Raw genomic sequence first — 24,529 nt, 5'->3', positions numbered from 1 at the left:
ATTATATTTTAAAAAAGCAAACAAACAACAAACCAAAACCAAAACACTGAGAGAAATTGTCCTTACCTGCAGGTTCTCATCTGTCTTTGTGAAAGTTGAGCACTACTGCAAAATAGCAACAGCAATAAAGAAGGCCTGTAATGTTCTATTTAGTAGTACCTTTAAATGAAGTGCTCTCTAGTAGTAGCAATAAATCAATTCTTTATGTAAATAAAGCAACTTTGCTATTACAGCAGGTATTTGTGCTGCTTATATGTTGTCATGACACTTCTGGGTATGTCATTCCTTTCTCCCTCACAGTTCTGAGAAGCACTTTAAATATCAAAAGGTAAGGTTGAAGCTTCATTTCCTGCTAGATCTGTCCTTGATATTATTGTAATTTATGCTATGAAAAAGTGTTTTGCAGTAAGGTATGGGTGGAATCTTCTAATGCTCAGTACAAAACACAATCAAACCTACTGATAATCAGGTTAGTAGATTGATATAATAGTCTGATAACTAACTCAGGATTCCAGTTAGTTCCACTGGAGTTTAGTTACTGCTTCTGTGACTTTTGATAATCTGTTTAATCAAACTTTCACAGTTCCCCACCATTAAAATGGGGCAATCATTTATTTTTCTTCAAACTATATTGGAAATACTCTGTTGTTGGGATTGGGAGTGGGAAAATTACAATAAAAGATTTTTTTTTTTTTGAAAAAAATCTATTTTAGGCTACCAATTCTTAATTGTTTAGGAGGATTCAAGAAGGTATTCTTCTTTATTATTTTACAATAAGATGAATGGTAAAATGACTTTTTGGTAATTCTTGTCATTCTTACAAAATTCCTCTGAAAATACATGGGTTTCCTCCTCTTTATTTGTCAGCTAGTAGAATGATGACACAGATAATTGAACAGTTTCATATTCTGCCAAATGCAGCTTACCTCTAATCAAGTGTTGTCCGTGTATGAGAAGGATTAGAATATTAAGTACTTAAAGTCAGGATTAGCTGTAGAGGCTGTCTTCATCCTCAGGAAACAAATTAAAGCACTGACTGTTGATTGAACAAATGATTTCCAAAAGTCAGTGTAGATAGTACATATGCATCTTCCTGTCACCATCTTTTAAAAAAGTGACTGGTGTATGACAGCATTGCTCCCATTACAAGAAATTATTTGTTTACTGTGCACAAGCAGGCACTGGAGATAACTTTATTTAAAAAGTATGAAGGGATGTGTTGATGGTAGTTCAGAGTGTTGATGATGGTGCTGCCTTTTCATTTTATTACCTTCTTGGATATCTTAGTCATACAATGATTTGTCAAGAAACGTTCGATTTGCCTTGACTTCTACCACATTTTGAACTTTTTTCCTTCTTAAAACAAGCCAAACAGCTGGCAGGATTGATTTCTGTGCCACATGTAATGAAATGCCAGACCAAAAATTGAAGAGGATTAGAGACACTCAGTGGCTGGTGATTTTCGTATTCCAGTACACCATCTCAAAATTTTTCAGCCTCCTTTCTCATCTATATACTCTGCCATTAGCAAGCCTCCTTCGTTCCTCCTATTTCCTTCACTGCTGCTCAGCCATGTGGAGAGCTGGTTCCCTTTTGAAGAACTTGTACAAGTTAATGGAATTCCTGACACCAAAGTAGATTTTCAAGTTTGTTTATTTGTCATGTCCTATCCTCCATTTGACAGCCCTACATGAAGGTGTAGGGTATAGAAGGAGGTGGCTTTTTCTCTCACGCTCACTCTTCCACTGTGAGTGCAGGGTTTTAAATACTGCTGTGCTCCAGCAGGTTAGAGTACTCAAGTGGAAGATGCTAGCTGAAGTTTGATCAGGAGGAAGAGTGTTTGGAGTCCACCTGTCCTCCAGGTGGTAGACAAAAATTCAAATGAAAAGGGGGAGGAGGGGAGGTTACAAACGATACCTCCCATTCCTTCCCACAAGCTGCGTTTTACACAGAGCTTTAGGAAATCAGGCCCCACAAGTCAGCCAGTTGGGAAATGGTTTATGGTAAGACTGATCATAAGACAAACTACAGGTAAATTAATGTCCGGACATGCCACAAATGCAGCTTGCTGCAGAAACAGAGGTGCCTACTAGAAATGTTTGCAGAGAAAACTGAGATGTCACAGGAATCAGGTGCCTACAGAGATGGCTTGCCTTACAGATGCTAGTGATACCAAGATGATGGACGTGCATCCATGAAACCCAGCATTCCTGTCCGCTTTGTAAATACAGCCTCGAGTATCTTTGTGACAGTTCTCCCTGCCTTAATTGTTCTGTCTTGTTGTCTTTGGCCCTGGTGAGAATAGCCTCATAAAATGTTCTCCATCTAACACCTTTAGAAGAATTGCTTGATATTTATTCTTACATCTATATACCCATTTGCTCTTCATGTTCTAATGGCTGTGTTTGAGATGGGTTTGAATTTTCATCATAGATATAGATAGGGTTTGCACTGTATCCTTATGTGTCCTCCTCCAAGGAAATTGCTCTTAATTATTATTTAAAGTTCAACTCTAGTTACTGCTACAATGAACTTCTGCCTCTAGCTTTAGAACTGAGAACTGAGCTGCAAATAAACATGATCTGAAATAATTAAATCAATTACTACCTTTGTTGATTTTAATGTTAACTTGTGTAGCCTTTATAGTTTCAGAATAATAATGTCCAAATTCATTTTAGCTGAAGTAATTTTTTTTTGGTTGAGATTCCTGCCTTCTTCTCAGAACTCAAAACTAGGTCTTGCTTGAGGCAGTCATTTAATTTGTAAAGAAATTTCTTCTCTAAACTTTATCCCAATGTGACTTGTGACCAATTTGTGTGTGTGTGTGTAGCTGAACTGATACATTATTAAGAGGTTATTAGCTTCGGTTGCCATTTCCCTCCTTTGGTATTATATGTTCAATAGACTTTTTAGGACTGGAGATCATCATTATAACATGCCAGCTTTCTGTTTCAGATGGACCAATGTAGTTTTGAAGTTAAATGTAATAGCTTCTGTTTGTCTTGGAGACCTCTGGATGTGGTGGGCGACTATTACCATGTTTCTCTAGTCTTACTGTTACAGCTAGTACTGTAACTGTTACTCTCAGACATCTGTATCCCTTTCCCAAATGCCATGAGTAAAGGATTACCTGACTGAGGCCACCCTGAGCCATACGGGAGATGTGGCTGCCTCCCTAGCACTTCCCAGGTTTTCTCAACCTTGTAGCAATCTGGCTGTTTTCTTCTCACCTCCAACACGAAAAAAGGAAGGAAATCATAACCAGAGTATGTGCCCACAAATGCCAGAGATGCAAGGAATTAAATTAATTAGCCATCTGGAAAATGTTCAGAGCTAAGGAGAGGATCTCCTTTGGTCAAGAGAAGATAGCAAGGGAAACAGAAGAAAAGGAGCTGGTACATTGGTTATGAGTAGGCAGTAGTATTTGTGGCATGGTGGCACTTTGTTCATGGAAGGCCGGCAACACACAAAGCGCTGCAGGAGGTGTGTGGGAGTACTGAGCTAGGACCCCAAATTAATCTAAATTTTTAATTGCCTAGATGCCTCATAGGCACCTAATTGCAAATTAACCTTCTCACAGCCTCAGTATTGTGGACAATTCTCCTTCCAGGCTTCTGAAATCCTAACTCTTATACTTTTCAGATGCCCCAGTGCCATTTCTAGGGGACGACTGCCTAAGCCTTGTTTGCTGTTGAGCAGCTGGGCTCCTTCACCTCTGCCAGGGTTCACAGACTGAGCACTCCTCCATCAGATCTTCTGTTTGCACTCTTGGAGCACGTTGTCTGTGTTAGAGGACTCAAAACAGAGATCATGGCCATGGTAGTTTCTTTAGTCTAATAACCCGTGGGAATATGGGGTGCACATTCATAAATTTTTCTCCTAGATTTTATCGTGTTTCTTAGAAAAGTACCTTGGCCTTTCCTAATCCTTTGCGTGATTAGGAGCTGAAAAGATCACATCCCCTTAACCAAGTGCTCAGTTTTTATAAATCCCTGTCTGACATTGTCCCCCCTCATTTTTACAAAAAAAAAAGTAAACAGCACATCTTTATATTGTAACATTTAATATCCCAGGTCCTTGCTGTGAACCTCACCCATGGTCTCTCCTCCCAAGGACTGTGCAAATAACAACAGATTTGGCACAGAAATCAGGGGAAATGGCTTTGATTTTGAATCTGTTATTGAGATGTCTATCCATAAATTTAACATTGTTTTAATGCTACACACATGCTCACCATACATCCCCTAACAAATTAAATGTAATTGTAATGGCAGGCTTTATTTTTTCATGATTTATTTTTTTAATTGGAAACCAAATCCTTGCTGCGTGGCTGAAAGCTGCCCTCATTTATGTAAGTGTATATAGCAGCTCCACTCAAGCCACTGAAGTTGTACCAGGGCCACTGAGAATACTATTGTCTCAGAACAGTATAAACTTATTAGGATAATTGTTTGATCTTATAAGTGAATTCAGCGAGCTAAAATCACCCTTCATCTAAAGCATATAATTACATTAGGGTTAAATTAATTGATTTATTTGATGATTATATCCTGGAGCCTGCCAGGATCCTCAGACTACCTCTCTCTTTACTGTCTCACTCGCTTCCTAGGGAGAAAGTGATGAGACTGGAAGAAATGTGCGAGTTGCAAATGCAAATGTGCCACCACCCACTTCTCTCTTATTTATTGCTGTTTATATAGCAGCTCAGGTTTGTGTGACATATCAGGCAAGTAAAACGTCAGGTTGCTGCCTGACAGGATAGGAAGCCTGATTGTTCACTACCTGGCTTGGGCATTACCGCTTGCACTAAATGAAGTTAATGTGTGTGTAACCTGACAGCAAATTTAAATTCTTCATTCGCCATTAGATTTGTGGTTTATGCTGACTGTTCATGGAGGTATACCGGTATAAAAGATGCAGGCTGTACCTGCTGTGCTCCTGGAACATCAATCAGACATGATGAAAGTTTGCTATTGTGAATGCAAAGGGGCAGGAAAAATAGCTTGCAATTGTGGAATCCTTTTCAGAAGTGACATTTAGAAAGGCAAAATGCAGATGAGAAAGAAATGATAATTTGCAAGGAAGACCATCTTTCCTATGCCTCCCTTGTTTTCCTTTATTTGTCTACGTGTTTCCTTTTGTATCTGTATTGTATTTTTTATTCCTACTTGACTTTGTTGTTTTTTTAAAGTGGTTCATAGTCACCCATGCTTCTGGTGTAACAGAAGTATGCGTTACCAACTAATTACTGCTAAGTCTACCACGCATCACCTTAAATCCCTTCATCAAGACCTCAGCATGTCTCTTTTACCTATCTTCATGTCCTTATGAACACTAGTTAAATGTCAGGCTTTTGGTAACTGTGTTTGTTCCTAGCCATGTGTAGGCTCTCCTGACAGTAGTGCATCTATGTAAAGGACACAGAGGGAGAGGGAAGAGAGAGAAGGAGGGTGGGGGGCAGACACAACTTTGATCTATTCCAAGAGTGAAGAACATCTCAGCTGGGACTGGACCATATTAAGTCCCTGCATCTATCAACCAAAAATGCCAATTCAGGCTCCCTTAGCTCCATTTGATGCAGAACTACTTGCTTAAACAGAGTGAGATGGACAAAGTCAGAAAAGTCAATGCGTTTGTTAAAACTCTTGCTTCTGGTAGATGATATGGTAATTTTCATTGAAAATTGAGTTATAGAAAGTCATATGAATGTTGCTAAACACAACCTGGGAAATTGTTCCAAGAAGAATTTATTCTATATCTTGAGAGAAAAGTAAAACATTCTGTAATCTAGCAGTTGCTATGGAAATGCTTAAATGAAATGTAAAGCATGCATAAATTTTAAATATACCCAGCACTTTGGGAACTGGGGACATATGTTAGGGGAAAAGCCATGTACATGAACACTAAGCAGAAGATAAGACTTTGGACATTTTTCTGCCAATCTGTGTATGGAACATTCTGCATATCTACGCTGCATTTTAAGTGCAGAGCAGTGCCACACTGAAGACCAAAGTATTTCTATGCAAACTGCAGGACAAGCCAGAAATTTGGGCCTGAGCTAATCATGCCACCAATTGCCCTGTCTTCACTTGCAGCAGTACAGCTTCGCCAGCTTTGGGCAAACAAACAGAATATGGAGTCCCTTCTAGAAGAGCCCCCACATAACATCACAGAAGATCATAGTATGCAGTTACACTTGTAGACCCTGTGTGGAGCAGAGGGGACAAAATGTCCTCCAGAGGGGTCTTCTGACCTCAGCTATCCCATGGTTCTCTGAAGATGGAATATGTGAATAGCCTGATAGCATGTTGCCCTTCCAACAGCCTGTTTAGTGAGCTACAGATGTTCTCTAGAAAATGTAGATGTAAAGCTAAAAAGACAGGAAAGCACACTGGGCTAGATTGTACTCCCTTACTTCCTTTCCCTGTGCCTTGAGGGTTTGACCTAGACTGAGGATTTGAAAGTTGCTCAAAAAATTGCCAGTTCCCCCACGACACACCTTCTTTGGCCATAAGAAGGAATCCCTGGGAACACGCTTTTTACTAGGTGTTCAAATTGTTGGCTGTATGCACTACTGAGACAGTAGCACACTATGGCTTCTCTCCTGATTATCTTCAGTAAGTCCTGGACTTGTTGCACCTGCACAGGTGTACTTGCATGTATTACCGTATCAAAAATGACTGCTTGGATGCAATGCCTCTGTGGAACTAGCAAGAATGACTAGCAGTTTGTATTATAGTACACAGGAGCTACGCTCACAAATCGGGCTTACCATAAAGGAACTCTGCTATCACTATTTGACAGAGAACTAGTGTGAGGGTATAGAGCAGAAAAAACTTTCAGGTTTCTGACTGTAGCGATGCCGTTGTGGTGAATTTCTAATCAGCCTGAAGACTGCAATTTACAGAAACATTCTGAATCTCTGCATGCTTGAAAGCTTTTGTAAGGTGGTTTGGTTTTGTTTTGATCTTGTTAAATTACAGTTCAGCACTCTAATGCAAATTAAAAGAGAAAATATGGATCTTCTACTTGCAACTTCTTTAATGTCGATTTCCTCTTTAGAAAAAAATAAAGCCCGTATCAGAGAAATGTCATATGAAACTATATGACAGACATACATATATTTACATTTGACAATGCAAGTTATGCAGTTGAATCTAGGTCTTGACCTATAATATGAAGTGGCTTTCCTCCCCAAGGAACCTGGGGTCTGTCTGCATCAGCCTTTTGATTTGGGAATGCACTTCTGGGATGGTTCTTAGAGATGAAGACAAGAACTGGTGTCCTTTTCAGGGAAGCTAAATCAAAAGGTGTGCTCAAAAGGTGTGCCCAGTGTGCTCCATCCACTGATGGCTATTCGGACCACCGGACTTCATTTGGGTAGGCATGTGTAGCCCAGGAAGTGGTACATATGGTGGCTCAAAGTAGTTGCAGTTGCAGGAACCCTGTAAAGCTTGAAAAACACAAAAGATTACAGGCATATTGTTGATTACACTAAAGTGAAAAATAAGGTTCTCGTTCACTTTGGGGAAGGCATATTTCCCTGCCTAGACAGCTGGGTGACAAGAGTGAACAATTACAGCAATCGGATATGGCTACTCGATGCAAAGCCATAATATGCTCTGACTTGCACTTATCTGCAGGACTAGAGAAATACACACTTTTGCAACCTTTACTAAAGACACATAAACCCTGTTGGACAGTCACATTAATGCATAGCTTTGATAACGTCGTAGCTTGTTTATTGGCCACTGTCCGTACAAACGATATAAATACCTCTGATAACATAGCTGGCACCTGCCTGTCTGTTACAGTTGTTTTAAACACTATTTTGTACAGATGTGAGTGTTCATCATTTGTTAATAAATGTCATGATGATAGTAAAAAAAAGTATGTTCAGTCATGTCCTTCATCTGTGTCTTTATTATTTATATTTTTATTATTTCATTTAGATAATACTGCAATGCTAAGGGTTGAAGACAGCCATTCAGATGTGCAGATAACCCCACATCCTGTTCCAGGAGATGCCAGTAAAGATAATGTTATGTTCATATAGGCAAGTGTTTGATCAGGGAATTTCAGATATATATTTATATTAATTCTCCATCAGGTAAAATATTTTGGTAAAAAAAAACCCAGAGGCAACTAATGGTACTTGGTGGATTTGATTTCAGTCTTTAAGGTACATTCTGTGTCTTTGTAACCCATGGCATAGGCTAATGATTTTAACCATAGAGTTAAACATTACTGGATTCTTTTGAGACTACGCTGGCAAACATAGAGCCCACTAAAAAGAGAATCAGGAGTCATATTTGTGAAAATATGTTCGGAATAGAAATTAAACTATAGCATCTGCATTACAAGAATATACTTTTTAATTAAAAAGAACATATTTACACAGCTAATATAGATCAGAGAATATTGGAGAAAACTGTTATTGCTTGTCATGAGGGACACTGGTCCTTGGGTTTGATTTGATTCACGTGAGAACAATGAGTATCGCAGCGTTTAGTTTCACGGTGGCTTGATTCGATCCAAATTGCATGTTGTGACTATTACATTTTGTACAGTACTTGAAAGCAGTGTATTTAAATACACTACATTGAAAACTAAACCCTTTTATTTAGTCATAATTAGCGGATGTAGTAATGGAGATACCACAGACTTTATTTCTTTGGGGAGAAAAAAAAGTATTTAAAGAACAATAAGAAGTTAATATGCTTCCATAAAAATTTAAATGCATAGGGCCAGATTGTGACAGTTTGCTCATACAGCACTAAGGTACTATTTAACATGCAAATTAAGTAACGTGGACTATCTGCTTTTGAAGCACTGGATTCAGATATCCTTTTTAGTTTTTGCTTATACTCTATTTCACATTTCTCTAATTATTACAGCAAGAATTATTTGTGGGTACGGTACTATTTAATTGAGGAAGGCTACCGTAAATTGACTGTAAGTAAAGGGTTCATGTAACTTTTAACTCTGATAAAATGTCCAGGTAAAAACATGAAAACGCTAATATTCTGAAATTTAAGGTAAGGATTTGTGGGGAAGTGTCCCTTAAAATAATAGTATGAGTACTTTGAAACAAATCTCTTTTGGTGGTGCTTTTAAATGTTTTTCATGGACAATACATGATTTAATCCTTAAACTGCATGTAAACAAACCACGCTACTTATTCCCTCTACATAGTAGTATTCAAATCTTGGAGTTTTAATAGGTTGGCTAAATCACAGCTTACTCATATTTTTACATTTGTTCATAATGATAATGTCTGATAATATCCTAGCACCGATAATGTCCTATCCACTGATAATATCCCAGCACTTCTCTGTGATATTACACTTTTTATTCATATACAAGTATATGACTAGCTGTCATATGTCTTTCCTTGTCCATTCTTCTCTGGATAGGAACATTGAGTGGATATTTTTCAAGCTAATAGACACTGGATTTGTTCAGTCAAGATAAATAACTGCACTTCTATTTTGCCACGATAGGAGTTCCTGTTTCTAGACTAATAATATAATCTCTGCTTCATATTGAGGTGAATTTCTTACTGATTAACCACCTTCTAAGAAAGCCATTTTCCTTTCCTAACCAATGATTGCTTTTTTTTTTTTTTTGTCAAATGCCTCATATATTCATAAAGTAGTGTCAGGGTGGTGGTTGTGGAAACATCAGGCCTTGTTGCCATGAAAATACACATTTACATAAACATTTCAAAAAGAGAAATAATTTTCGTAAAAGTTCATGAAAAGGTTAAATTTATATATATATATTGATCAGGTTACAGAAAGAATTATTTTCTATTTTTTGTTTATGTATGTTAACTGGTGGACCACATATGGGATTTATGCCAAGTCAGTTCACACCCCACTAGCTGTCGCAAACAGTGGCAGAAAGAAATGCTGTTTGCAGGGAGCATGTGAACCGGGCCACTTTCTGATTCAGCCTGCTCCTCCCTTTCTTCTTAGTTTGACAGGCAAAAGTAAGTATTTTCACCACTATTTCATTTTTTTCCCATAGTCTACTTGAACAAAAATGGTCTGATGTTTCAGTCTTCTTAAGTTTTCAATATTTCCCTTTTCCCATTACATCTCAACATTTCTCCAAAGGTTTATTTCTATCCTTGATGTACTTGTGAGTCTCTTATTTCATCCTCTGATTAATTTACTAAACATCTGCTCTGCTGTATAGAGAATCAAGTGATCAAGAATTGTCACCACTGACATTTTTCCAAGCCTCAAATGATTTGTGAACACAAGTTCAATTTTCAGTTTCTTATTGGTAAAAAAAAGCTTCTTCCAGCAGTAGAGCTAAGATGTCTAACCTTGCCAAGCTGGATCATTTGGCTCTTGCCGCAGCAGCTCCAGAGATCCTCAGTGTGGGTTTATTTTTATAAGATCAACTAAGAGCTCTGTAGCAGAATATTCTGCATTATCCTTTACTTCTCAAAGCACATCAGCAAAATTTATATTTCCTGGGGCCATACTGCTGCTGTTTAATCTTACCCAGCTATTCAGGCTGGTCCTGCTTCAAGGAAGTCCTCTAGCACTGCAGCATGCAGTCCAGTGCAATGTGCCAGAAGGTCGCAACTCCTGCCTCTCCTAAAGTCTTGTCACACTTCTGCCTTAAATTGGATATGGTGACTGCATAATAATTGCTCAGATAGCTCAAACAGATGAGATTTGTCCTGAAATGTGTGACAGGCTAATGGCTGCAGGTGGATTCCACAAAGGAAGCGAATGCCAAGTCACACAAACTTAGCTGACACCAGCCATCACTGTTCAGAAATACGCCGCTTTTCCTGCCCTCATGCTGATATTGCCTGTCTGCCAGTGCTTATCTCGTCCTCTGCCTGTCTTTCAGTGAGGAGTGAAAAATGGAATGGAAGAACAAAGGCACAGATCCACTTACTGTTTCTTTTCAATGCCTTGATCTCAGAAATGATAAGTTGGGTGTAAATGTAAGCTGTCAGTGGCTGTGGTGAGAAAGAGTTTTTGAGGGCTTTCATGTTAGCTCTAGAGGTGCTCTAGAAGGGTAACACATACTCACCTGCTAAGATAAAATTATATAATAGGCGTTCCAAAAAAATAACGGGAGGAATGAATAAAAGCCCTAACAACCTATTAAAAAAAAAAAAAGGATGGCTAGATTCTGAGGACAGTGGAAGTGCTTTGCCTCAGAAATAACCACCTCAAAGAATACTTCAAGGCCAGTCAAGATTACAAGCTTTGCTGCCAATCATAGAATCGTAGAATTATAGAATCACGAGGTTGGAAAGGACCCACTGGATCATTGAGTCCAACCATTCCTAACACTCCCTGAAACCATGTCCCTAAGCACTTCATCAACCCGTTCCTTAAACGCCTCCAGGGAAGGTGACTCGACCACCTCCCTGGGCAGCCTGTTCCAGTGCCTGATGACTCTTGCTGTGAAGAATTTTTTTCTGATATCCAGCCTGAACCTCCCCTGGAGGAGCTTGAGGCCATTCCCCCTTGTCCTGTCCTCTGTCACTTGGGAGAAGAGGCCAGCTCCCTCCTCTCCACAACTTCCTTTCAGGTAGTTGTAGAGAGCAATAAGGTCTCCCCTCAGCCTTCTCTTCTCCAGGCTAAGCAACCCCAGTTCTCTCAGCCTCTCCTCATAAGACCTGTTCTCCAGCCCTTTCACCAGCTTCGTTGCTCTTCTCTGGACACGCTCCAGAGCCTCAAAATCCTTCTTGTGGTGAGGGGCCCAGAACTGAACGCAGTACTCAAGGTGCAGTCTCACCATTGCCAAGTACAGGGGCAGAATAACCTCCCTGGACCTGCTGGTCACACCATTTCTGATACAAGCCAAGATGCCATTGGCCTTCTTGGCCACCTGGGCACACTGCTGGCTCATGTTCAGTCGGCTGTCAACCATTACCCCCAGGTCCTTCTCCTCTGTACAGCTCTCCAGCCACTCTTCCCCCAGTCTGTAGCGCTGCATAGGGTTGTTGTGCCCCAAGTGCAGGACCCGGCATTTGGCCTTGTTGAACCTCATGCCATTGGTCTCAGCCCAGTGGTCCAGCCTGTTCAGATCTCTTTGCAGAGCCTCCCTACCCTCCAGCAGATCCACACTTCCACCCAGCTTAGTGTCATCCGCAAACTTGCTGAGGGTGCACTCAATGCCTTCATCCAGGTCATTGATAAAGACATTGAACAGGGCTGGACCCAGTACCGAGCCCTGGGGAACCCCACTTGTAACTGGCCTCCAGCTGGAGTTAACTCCATTTACCACCACTCTCTGGGCCCGGCCATCCAACCAGTTTTCAACCCAGGAGAGTGTGTGCCCATCCAGGCCAGAGGCTGACAGTTTCTGAAGCTGAATGCTGTGAGAAACTGTGTCAAAGGCTTTACTGAAGTCCAAGAAGACTACATCCACAGCCTTTCCCCCATCCAGCAATCGAGTGATTTTGTCATAGAAGGTGATCAGGTTAGTTTGGCAAGATCTGCCTTTTGTAAACCCATGTTGACTGGGCCTGATGACCCGGTTCTCTTGCATGTGCTTCATGATAGCACTCAAGATTACCTGTTCCATGACTTTCCCTGGCACTGAGGTGAGACTGACAGGCCTGTAGTTCCCTGGATCCTCCCTGCAACCCTTCTTGTAGATGGGATCCTGAAACAATTCATTTATACCGATGCCTGACACACCTCTACTGGAGAGATGCTTGTAGGTAAGCTCATTCGTATATACCAAGACAACTTAAGGTTCATGTGATGAGAGAAAACAATGCACAGCTACAGATATACACTGTATATTTAGGTATAGCAAAGCAATACAAAAATGCATTAGAGAATGGTTACACATCAATGTTTCCTATAATTCTTTAGTTTGAAAACAAGCATTTTCTCTCATCCATATCTTTTAATACAAGAATTCACTGAAACAATCTTTTAAATAAGAAAATGTACTACGTTTGTCAAAATGTAAGAATTGCAAGGTAGGGTAGATTCAGAGTTGTCTGTTTATACTACATATATATCAAACACATGCTTCAAAAGCAAAAAAATCCGATTATATTTTGTGGACCCTATCAATCTAAAAGTAATTCTAAAAGTAATTCTATTTAAATACAAAATGGATTTTGTGGTTGCTAGGGTTTGTTTCGCATTGACTTGCTTTCTGATGAACTGAAAATACTTCTGTTGTATACCAGAGCAAAGGACCTGCAACATTTAAAGTGTGTGGTAGACTTGTGTTAAATGAAATCTGGTCTGACAGATGCTGAAAGAAGATAAATTATTTAAGAGAAATGATGCATCAAAGTTTTACTGAACTGAGAGAAAGAAAAAAATCCCATGACTACTTGCTTTGCTCTGAATAACGTCAACAGAAGTGACAATACTGAAATAGCTATTTGTAGAAGAAAGACGTAACGGAAAAATGAAAAACCTCTGTAACTTCTGTTCTTTTTGTGTTTGTGGGGTATGTAACTTTCAAGGTACCTTAATGCAATTGTTATTAATTCTTACTTGTGTCAACTATTGCTATGAAATCAGGAGAAGTACTTGATGAATAAGATTATATCTTTCTTTTTCTGTTGCTTTTCAACTATCTTAAAGTCTCTCTATTCATTTAGAAGAGAGATAAGATAAATTGAGAGGTGTCATGGCATTTGTGGTTTCTTCTATATACACTTTAGTCTAACTTGACCTTGGTTATTATGGTGGGATTAATCCTGGATATGGATGCAGGGCAACCATGATCTACATAGTGTGCTCTGTTCCACTCTTTAGAATTCAGGAAACATGTTGGTCCAAGGGACCAAAGAAGAGCAATAAACTTTTTAAAGAAAGATAAAATATGTCCATAATGAAAAACATGAACATGTCCGTAGTGAAAACACTAGGAGCTCAATATTTAGCTTAGAAAGGACTACATTAAGAATTTATGGGGACAAAATCTGTAAATACCAACACAGGAACAAAATTTTTTTACATAGCCTTTCAATTCATTAGGCAAAATATAGTAAGAACTAAGGAAACCTACACTAAATTCGTTTCAGAAATAGGGAGCAAAATGAGGGCTAATTTTTTTGCAGTCAACAGAATTGACTCAGCAAGAGTTAAGTAGGTGTGTTGTCCCTGAATATTTTTTCTAAATGAGATGTTTTATTTCAAATTGGAGTTAATGCAGGGGTAATCTACATCCTGTGTTTTGCCGTGCATGAGACAATTATAAAAATGGTCTTATATAACTGTAATGCCAATACAACTGTGGAATCCTAAGCCTCATTTCAGATTCCTTAGTTAAGGCAGGAGAGGCATTGATTTAAGATTCCAAGAGTAATTTTAGTTTGCTGAAGGCTACATCTTTCACAGCTGATGCAAAACTCTACTGAAGATGATAGTATGCTCTGTGTACTTTTAATCACCTGTATTCACCTCCAGTCTGTAGGCTTTTCTTCCCTAACTATGCCGCTAGAAGCTGTAAAGATGTGTGGTTCATTAATTGGTGTCACTCTGCTCTAATACAGGATCAGTTGTACTATCAAGTGTGAATCTTCAGAAGTAATGTGTCAAGATTGTGGATTTACAATCTCATTGCTGACTATATTCCTTAATTTAGATATTGGGATATTTTTCTCAGAAAACATAGAGAGTCATAAGATTTATATACTTGTAAGAAAAAGTCAGTCTCAGTGAGTTTCTCCATGCAGAATTATTTTGGTAGATAAGTGCTAAAAAGTTCTTGTTGACCTTTGTTAGACAAAGAGAATTTCTTTTTAATTCAACATGACCTTTCTTTTAAAGATGGAGTTAGGTTATATCAAATAAGGCTAACAATTTTAAAAGGTCAAAACAAATTAAATCTTTTGAAATAATAAAAATATTTCTGTTGGCCTGACCTTTATTTATTTATCCATCCATTCAGTTTACACAAGGTGGTAAGTAAAAATATTTATATCTGAGACATTACTAGTGCTACAAGTTGGGAGAAAAAAAAATGAAATCTTCAAAATTCTTATGAGACATGTTTTTGTGTACTTCTGCATATTAAGGTACACCTTAAATTTGACTGGCAACAAGTAATTAGGAGTTGATTTTAGACAGAGCAACTTTTGTGATGGGGAAGTTAAAACAATTCTAGAAAGACTTTAATGGAGATGTAGGTGCTTCTGCTACAACTATTGTGATGTAATTATGAGAATATACTTATTAAGTTAGTTTTAACATTTACAAAAAAAAAAATTGGCTCAAAACAAAGAAAAGACTTCCACTTAATACAAAAGTTTCTGAATTATGTCTTAGTGCAGTCATAAAAATAGCAGCGAAATCCTCCAGTAGTGGGCTGATGGACCATCATCTAACAATTTTGGAGAGTAGAAAAGAGTAGATGAGGAAATTAAAATGTCCTTAATGTTGCAAAGTAAACTTTTTTATTTGCCACAGCCCAGAAACTATTCATTTGTCATTGCCTGCATAGGGGGATAGTGGTCTCCACTGATATTTGCCTCTGAAAATTTTATACGCCCTACTATATGCTTTTCTCTTCTCCCACAGCTCATATGTATATTTTCAAATCCTCTTCAGGAATAGATTTTTCACTTTTTGCATGAAGACGGTGTCCGTTTGTTGTCATTGTCACTGCAATGCAAATAGGTATAGTAATAAATATTGTCAGAATCCATAAAAAAATCCAGCACTAAATAGAAAATGTAAGACTATTATAAAGGTGAGATTGTTGCCCTCCTTAGCCCAAATAGCTGGACACAGTTGAGGATCAGAGAGATTTGCTTGTTGGGAGGAGCAACCAATGATAAATTCTTGTAGATGTTGAGTGTAAATCTGGTTTAATTAACAGGACAAGTGCTAAATTCTGTTTCTCTAAGTGCCCAAGAAAGAATTATAGGATATATCCTTGATTACATACAATTCAAAGCCCTCCCACTAGCAAGTTATCTGCAAAAAGAGCCTCTGCCTTGGTCTCTCTTGGCACCACCCTAACAATTTGTCCATGGTTGCCCACAGCCTTTTTTACTCTACTGTTCTCTTTTATTGATTTGCTGTACTTCCACATTAATGGTGTCTGTTTTCATTGCCATAAACAAGGAGGTGTTGAATTGCTCTGGCCACCAAGAAGAATGGCTGATGTGGCCTCCAGCATAGCAGGAAATTTAGTTAGGAAAGGTAAAAACACTAGAAGAAACTGCAAGTCCATCTTGTCTGCCGTGATTCTGGGCAGCTTCACAGCAAACTAAGGGAAAATATTCTTCCCCAGTTTGTGAAGTTAGTGCCGAGAAGTGCCCATCTTTGGAAGAATCTGTGCAGCACAGGAGGGCTTGGGTAGTAGCTAAGGTTTTCACTCCTCTAACCCTGCTTTTCTTATGTATCTTGGCCTTTTGCCCTCCCTTCAAAGAAAAACATACATTCTACTGCTGAGAATGCTTTGCTAAGTCTTTGTAACACTTGTCCTGCTGCCTCCATGCATATACACAGAAACATTTCATTATCCAGTCCCTAGATATGTAATCGGGGCTATATTTCGAAGGAAATAATATAATGTAAAATTTCTACTGGAGAGAGAGCTGAGTGCAGAGTGGGAAGACTTAGTCACAGTTGTTTGAAACACTCCGTGATGCAAGAGAATTTTGCCTTTTCCCTTTCACTGCTAGTCTGCGTTTGTTTGCAGGGATCACAGGGGTTTCTTTACTCAGTCTAATCTGTTATTTTGTGTTTTATGTTAATGCAGATAAATGAAACTGCTTGGATTAGGGGATGATATTAATAAAAATACCAAGATATCTCCAGGAACCTTAAGCTCTCTAAAAACAGCTTCATTTTAACAAAAACAAACCACTACAACAGCAAAATCAGAATCATTAACTAAAGTGATATTACAAATAATGCTGCTGAGAGATTTTCTTGACAAGTAAATGTATGGTTACATTTACAATACAAGAGCTTATAAAGAGCTCTTCTGGCATTTTATCATCTTTAAATCATACTAACTTACAGTATGTAAGCTTACTGCTTTATAAAATTATTTGTACATAAGACAGATGGGGAGCTAGAAAGTAGGTTTGTTTTAAAGATATTATAGTGTGACTATCACTGTGGCAGTATCCCCAGATCTTATTCTTTGGGGGTAGTAGGAATTACAGTGCTTATCCCTAGCACGTTTGGGTTTTTTTTTATCTTTCTTCCTTCATGTCCATAGACTTGTAAAGTTGGACCTGTATTTGTAGCAAGCTGAGGGATGTAAAATAAATACATTAATATCCTTGAAATCCCAAAACCGGTTAGTACTTTTTTACCTTGGATTATGTTGTACATCTTTTTTATGTTTTAGAAAACAAAATAGAAAAAAAAAAATGACCACATAAAAATATATGTTGATATTCCAGAAAATGTCATTTCTAGCTAGCCAACCATTACAGAGTTACTGACTCATATGTATACTCTGCTAAAATAGCACTTGGAATGAAGATGTTTTAGGAGTTATACTGTAAACAAGATTTCTTCTGAATTGTTGGAAGAGTTTAGTTTTTGAAGCTTTTGTGAAGCCTAAGTCCAGTCCATTGACTGAGGTGGGTTGGAGAGCTAAATTTGAGTCTAACAAGAAAATGAATGACGCAGGAAATGTCCTGCAATCATACTGGAAAACCTAACTATGTCCTTTACGTCATGTCACCGGGGCAAGAAGGTTGTATTTAGATCTACGTGAGAAACCTTGCATTGTGAAGTACTTCATGCTGGGTCCAAGGCTGACTGCAGGTCCAATCTGACCCTCAGCAGTGTGATGAGAGTTTAAAACTGTGCTTCTCTAATGCACTGCTGTAATACTCATCACCCCGATGGAAACACTGGAAACCTCAGAGCATTCCTTAAGCATCATTCATTAACATATTTGAAGTGGCTGGAATCTTCTTTGTTGCAAACTGAGATAAACTTCAGATAAAACACCAAACAATTTTTTTGGTTTGTGTCAATTTGAAATGCCAGCAGTTTATTTTTAATCTGTATCATTAATATAAATACTGTTTTAAAAGTTAGTCACAATCTAAAAATCACACATTTTCATTTTAAATAACTTTGCAGGGGACATCATAAAGAATTGCAAAACTGAATTTAATTGTAATTTCAAGTCATTAAATTGATTGAAATTGATCCTTGTCCAAACAAAAAAGATTTAAATAGAGAGTTTTCTTCAGCATTTTTCCAGTAATTTTATTGATTGAAATTTATAATTAGAATTGGAATTTTAGAAATTTCTAATTAGACGTTTACTGCAGAAAACTGCTTCTGTCTCTGCAGAAATAGAAACTGGATTGAGGATCCTCGTATTGATTATAGTTATCATAATGTAAGATATTTTTTCTAATTCAAAGAAGTAAGGCACAATAGACCAAATTCCTCTCAGATTTCCTAAGCAATTTGCTTAACCTTCATGAGGTTCCTCCTCCTCATCTGCTGAAATGAGGTAACAATTCCCTTTTTAATAGTGCTATGAGCATTAATCATTGTTTCTGTACATACCAAGTAAGTAAATCCATTGATTAGAGGCTGAAGAAGTTGTAACTGTTTCATGAAATAAAATTTTTTCTTCCACCTGAGATTTTGAAAAAAAAAAAAAAAAAAAAAAGTAATTTCCCGAAACTTTTGATCCTTATGGAAAGTTTTTCTATTCAGATGGGAACTGAATGGTATGGTATCTTGCTACGTTTGTGTATTCGTAGACATCAGCTGCAAATGTTTTTACAAATATAAATAATGTTACTTAAAGAATTTGAAAAAAATAAATCTAAAATCAAGTCTAAGATAATTTTCTTGAGGGCTTGCATGAGAGAGCGTCAAGTATACATACTGGATGCAGTGGATGTTGTGGTTCCACAGAACCTCGTCCTTACCTTCTCCTGAGGTCAGAAGGTTTCTCCTGCAGGAGTCATGGAGTGGTAAGGTGTAAGGGTAGTTATTGAGTTGAAAGCCTGCTTTTGTTAACAGAATTCTGCTTTCCTATACTGGAAAACAGCCCTGACTATATGAAATAATGCTGTGCTTACCTATTAAAAGCTGATTTTCTGCTCCATGATCAAATTGTCCCATGACTCTGAATAAAAGAAAAATACATGAAGACAAAGTCTTTAAATCAATCACTGTCCTGGATCATCAGACCATATCTGAACCCAAGCTTAGCTATGAACAAAGACAAACAAGCTTTTATTCTAGGTTGCCTACCAAATTCTTAATTGGAAGACATTCCAAAGTGAGCTACCCCAGCTTAGTATTGCATTTGCTATTTTGCAGTGAGGGAAGTTATGACCACACGAAGTAGAAAATATATGAAAGAAAAGGGATCAATTTCCTGGCATATCTATTTTTCATATCACAGTTATTTTTCTCTAAAAGTACCCTCAAATTATTAAGTAATTGGAAAGTAGACATCCTCTGATGCTTCTCTTTCTCTTTTCATCAGTAGTTGGGAGCCTCACTACAACACACCACATGTGAAAGCTGTTTAAATCCTTTCGTAGAACACCTTTCCATACAGATATGCCGTTTAGCACAGAGGGAGGGAGGCCTGTTATTACGTGCAAGTAGATTTAATTTCTTGCAGAATTCATAGTATAAACTAAATATAATTATCCGAGAGGGGGGTGGGGGGTGGAACGGGAGAGGTGAATTTAAAAAGAAGTAAGAATGATCATCTCATTTAGAAAAGTCTGGGTTTTCAGATAAGGAATCACATTTGAGCTCCATATGACCGTTAAATGTGCCAAATTATAAATTCCAGAAATATCTAATTCATACTGCAGAACAGCAATAGTATACAGTCATTATGCCATTTACATAGATGCCATTTGAAGGGAAAATAAAACAGAGATGGTATAGGAAGACCATTTTAGCATTGTGACAGAAGAATATGATTCTGTATTTTCTTATACTATGGGAAGCACACAGTTGGATTTAAACATAGTAAACAGAAGCTACAACTATTTACCTTATATTTCATATCCATCTTTGAGAAAGACTGAGGCCTAATGTGCTGATTTTCTCACTGATGAAACTGCAGCTTTAGAAATGCCAAAAAAAGTCACACTGAAAATCTGCTGAAAAGTTTCTTAGAAAGCCTGCTGAGATTGTCCACTTGTGAGCTGGATTACACAGCAGCACCACAACTCTAAATAAGGATCATCTGTTGCACTGCCAACAGGACCTGAAACGGTGGCCATGCAGAAGTATCCTGGGAAGGTCAATGATTTTTGGATACTGTGCAGTGGCCCAGTCTGTTCTTCACAGACATTTGCTGAATGAAATGCCTGGTAACACATAGACCCTTCCCTCTTTTAAGACCTATGTGGACCTATAGAGAAGGAATGGCAATAAAGACAGAAAATAAGTCAATGTCACATTAATCATCATACAAATATCTCCTAATTGCGTGGGGTCTTTTCCAAAGGGATTTTGGCTAGTATAATAGCCACTAAGAAATCATATTTATAGATGAAAAAATAGAGATAAGCGCTATCTTTATATGGATCAAATATCAAGCCTAGACGGCACAAGTAGCTCTGTATGCTTTGCGCTATCTTACCACACCTTAGCCTGAGACAAGGAAAGCTGCCAGTTACACTGCATGCATTTATTTACTGAAGTGGAGCCAATCCTTAAAGGAACTGGAGGCAATTGTTCAACAAAAAACTGCACTTGCACTTGAAGCACTGCCTTTCTACTTCCCTAACGCAGGCCACTCTGGAAAGCAGGTTAAAGTGAGCCTGTAGCTTTGTATTGCAATCCATAGATACATAAAGGAAACAGGAGTTTCATTGCTGCTCACTTATTTTAAGGAGATGTAAGAGGGCAGGAGGCATTCAGCAGTCTCTGTCAGTGCCTCTGCCAGGGTTCCTCCTGCAAATTTCCTTACTGGTTCCATGTGATTTTAAGCATCACTCTTCCCTCTGGCAGTACCCGTTCTAAGCCACCACTCACCTATTACAATGAGGATCTGCAAGCCCACCAGCGGACAGAAGAGCAAAGAAAGGCAACAAAAATACAGAACTGACTAATAATAACTGGAACACAGAGGGGGTGTTATAAACACTCTCTAGGTAATCTGTTTACCAGTTTGGGTTGCTTTCTAGAGCTAGCAGATCTCATGTAAAATAAGAATTTTACTGGTGATGATACACAACCCTTGTACAAGGTGAACAGATTAATCTGTGTATGTTCAACTCCTGAAAACACTCCAGAAATTTATGTCAATGTCAGAAACCTTATTAGGTTTCAGAAGAGGTAGGGAAGCTTCAGCCTAATCATAAGACAAGAGGTCTTCAGGCTTTTGAGAGTGACATCTGAAGGACATCTAGATTATTTTCTATAAAAGGAAAGGGCAAATTTCCAGTACATATATAATCACTCATAGCATTTATGTTGTCATCCTCTCTAAAGCAGTAACAAAGTGCACAAATGGTGGATGATTAGAGAGGTCAGTGAAGTGCTCCATTCAGCTGTAATTGTAGAGTTTTAAAAAATTCTTTTGACATCAGAAAATAACATATGTTTTTTTAACCCAGCTTTTGCTTATGATTAGTTAATTCATGCAAAATCAGTGAAGAAACGGAATTGCAAATTAAAAGCAGTAAAACAGGAATGCCATTTTGCAGTAGTAAGAAGTAATCAGCAAAATTATTTCACTGTAAAATGATTGCTACCTGTCTTAACTCCACGTGCACAAGTATTCAGCAAAGTTTTGTTGAAAATACTACCACCTTGAGGATCCGGAAAGTGCTTTGAAAGAGGTGCTGTCCCGTGTAAACTTTTGCTAATGCTGCAATCAGTATCCTCTTTTCCTGCTCCTCCTAAAACACTTCACAAGAATTTCTTATCTCACATAGAAAATCTGAATACATTGTTTTTTTTAAATAATGTAATTTTTAAACTAGCATTGCCATAAAAAATCTGGCAGTCTTCCTGCTGAGGAAATGATGCGACTTCTTTCTCTCTAATAGGAATTGAAAACAAGTTGTTTTCCGTTTTGTTATTTTTCTGCCCAAATTTTGACTAATGAATTGACGTATGCTCTCCAATTTTGAAGCAAATTTGCTGTAGAGAATAAAAAGATAATCTGCCGCTGACCAAATAGGAGTTTATGTTTCAGTAATATTCTTCAAAATAAGGAATAATTCTTATCGCTCATAGTTGGTTACAAGTGGTGAAATGCTTCAGTCTAAGTGGAGGTTTCAAACCAGAGACAAAGGAAAAAAACCCACATCATAGAATCATAGAATAACCAGGTTGGAAAGGACACACCGGATCATCAAGTCCAACCATTCCTAACACTCCCTAAACCATGCCCCTAAGCACTTCATCCACCCGTTCCTTAAACACCTCCAGGGAAGGTGACTCAACCACCTCCCTGGGCAGCCTGTTCCAGTGCCCGATGACTCTTTCCGTGAAGAATTTTTTTCTGATATCCAGCCTGAACCTCCCCTGGCAGAGCTTGAGGCCATTCCCCCTTGTCCTGTCCTCTGTCACTTGGGAGAAGAGGCCAGCTCCCTCCTCTCCACAACCTCCTTTCAGGTAGTTGTAGAGAGTAATAAGGTCTCTCCTCAGCCTGCTCTTCTCCTGGCTAAACAACCCCAGCTCTCTCAGCTGCTCCTCATAAGACTTGTTCTCCAGCCTCCTCACTTCACATCATTTGGTGTGGTGTTGTTCGTCACACCAAATGGAAGTCTATGTTTTTATAAACTTCCTTGTTTCACAAAAGCACAAAACTGAAATAGAAGGAATACATGGCAAAAAGAACGTAGAGCTGGGGAAATGAAGAAACTATCTTGTGCCCGTTCCTCCAGTGTGAAAGAAAAAATAATAAAAAACACATTCTGATGACCACAAGCTTAAATTTTATGTACTGTCCATAATTCTCAACCATGAGGAATGCAATTGTTGGCATACTGTAACTCAAAGAGGGAATTAAAAAAAAAAAGCAGGGTCAGGTGTAGTTTAGAATTTCAGAAAATTCAGTTGAATCCTTCAACTGTTATTCAACCTCTCTGAAGTCCTTCCACATATAATTCTATGTTTCAGTTGGTGAAAATGTGATTTTTTTCCTTGGCTGATATAATAATCATTATTCTTCTGCGTGAGACATTTTACATGTGTCAGTCATCAAAATGGGACTTTGTAAAGCCCTGGGACAACCAGGTATAGAAAGTTATGTCAGAGTTGATCTTAATTTACCTGAAGTTCAGATCCAATGTTTTAAAGTAGAAAGGAAAAATAGCTTTCAGTGTTTCAATGAACTCTATAAAGCAAACCAGACTATTAAAAACACAGCTCAGAATAGCCCACAGGAGTGTTCTGTGGTACCTCAGTAAAACAGGATCTTGTAGAATCATCTAAGAGAGGCACCTGGTGTTCTTCTGCTGTGTACACTGGTAAAAAGCAGTTGGACCGTACTCTTATTTATATTATAGTCATAGGTAGCATAGTAACTAGTACCTATTTGCTCTTTATGTCCACTGGATTCATTTTCCTGTTATAAAAAGAAAAGGTGAGGAAGACAGGGTCATTCTTGTAGGTTTCTCTGAATCTTAATTAAAACTTTTCCCTTATACAAACAATCCCGGTAGTCTGCAAATCCTCTTGATTCTGCACTATTGTACAGTCTCCTTTAAAAAATAAATGGAAAGCTACAAAGTTTCCAGCACTATTACATTTTTCGTAGATGTTCACTTGCATTAAAGGATATTTTTTCCAGGTTTTTTATGATTTATGCTCTCTTCTAAGCTACTGATGTAGTTTCCATAGTGTATGGTCTTTGATTTAGCTCATGGTTATCAGTGAAAAAGCATCTGAAACTTAGCAGTTTCTCGTACGATGTTTAGCAGCCATTTACAGTGACACAAGAACTGAAGGTGAAATAAATGATGGCTTTAAGCACATATATTTCTATGCTTGTCCATTCAAGCTGTTTGCCTTCTACAAATATTAGATGTCCTAAAGCTGATAAATGTGACTGACACTGTTAAAAACAAAGTGACTTCACACATTTTGTTTCTGATTTGCAGTAACTGTGACCTTACCTGGTGATAGCTATCATGCAGCTGTTTCCTCAGATCTTTCGTTTTCACTGTATTCCTTTGCAGGGTCATAGGTCTGCAGTCATTACAAGTTACTTTACATTCGTCCACTCTGTATTCTGCACGTCCTCAATCTACTGAAAATAGATTTAAGCACTTCTGAAATGTGAAAACTAATGAAATCTGAATTCAAATATTTCACCTTTCATTTTTGCAGCCAGATCCTGCAGGCAGAGATATCTCCATCCGACCAATCTTGGAGCACTGCGAAAACACTCACATGACAATTTGGCTTGGGATTGTCTACGCTTATAAAGGGCTGCTGATGGTAAGCACAGCTTGTTCTTTGCAACACTGCCTTCAAGCTGCTATGTACTGATAGGCATGAACTGAACTATATTTGCTTTTCTGATGGCTGGGAGTGAGTTAAAACTCCCTTGAATACATCTATTATAATTGGACTTGCTCTAAAGT

At 38.2% G+C, this 24,529-nt stretch overlaps 1 protein-coding gene and 1 long non-coding RNA gene across 3 annotated transcripts in view; one reads left to right on the top strand and one right to left on the bottom strand.

Moving 5' to 3' along the window:
- GABBR2 (gamma-aminobutyric acid type B receptor subunit 2) overlaps window positions 1-24,529 on the top strand; it is a 476,939-nt gene that overhangs the window by 410,588 nt on the left and 41,822 nt on the right. For both annotated transcript variants that reach the window (XM_054057392.1, XM_054057393.1), the window contains exon 14: window positions 24,273-24,383. In XM_054057392.1, coding sequence (XP_053913367.1) covers window positions 24,273-24,383 — 111 coding nt within the window. The remainder of the gene's footprint in view (window positions 1-24,272; window positions 24,384-24,529) is intronic.
- LOC128851124 (uncharacterized) lies at window positions 15,221-24,266 on the bottom strand. Its single transcript, XR_008448385.1, has 3 exons — window positions 24,059-24,266; window positions 19,037-19,083; window positions 15,221-15,620 (listed from the first exon to the last, which is right to left on the bottom strand). It is a non-coding gene; the product is annotated as an uncharacterized LOC128851124 (long non-coding RNA).

Source organism: Cuculus canorus, chromosome 2 (assembly GCF_017976375.1).
Source record: "Cuculus canorus isolate bCucCan1 chromosome 2, bCucCan1.pri, whole genome shotgun sequence".
Classification (NCBI taxonomy): Eukaryota; Metazoa; Chordata; class Aves; order Cuculiformes; family Cuculidae; genus Cuculus; species Cuculus canorus.
This window is presented reverse-complemented; position numbering and strand designations above follow the sequence as displayed.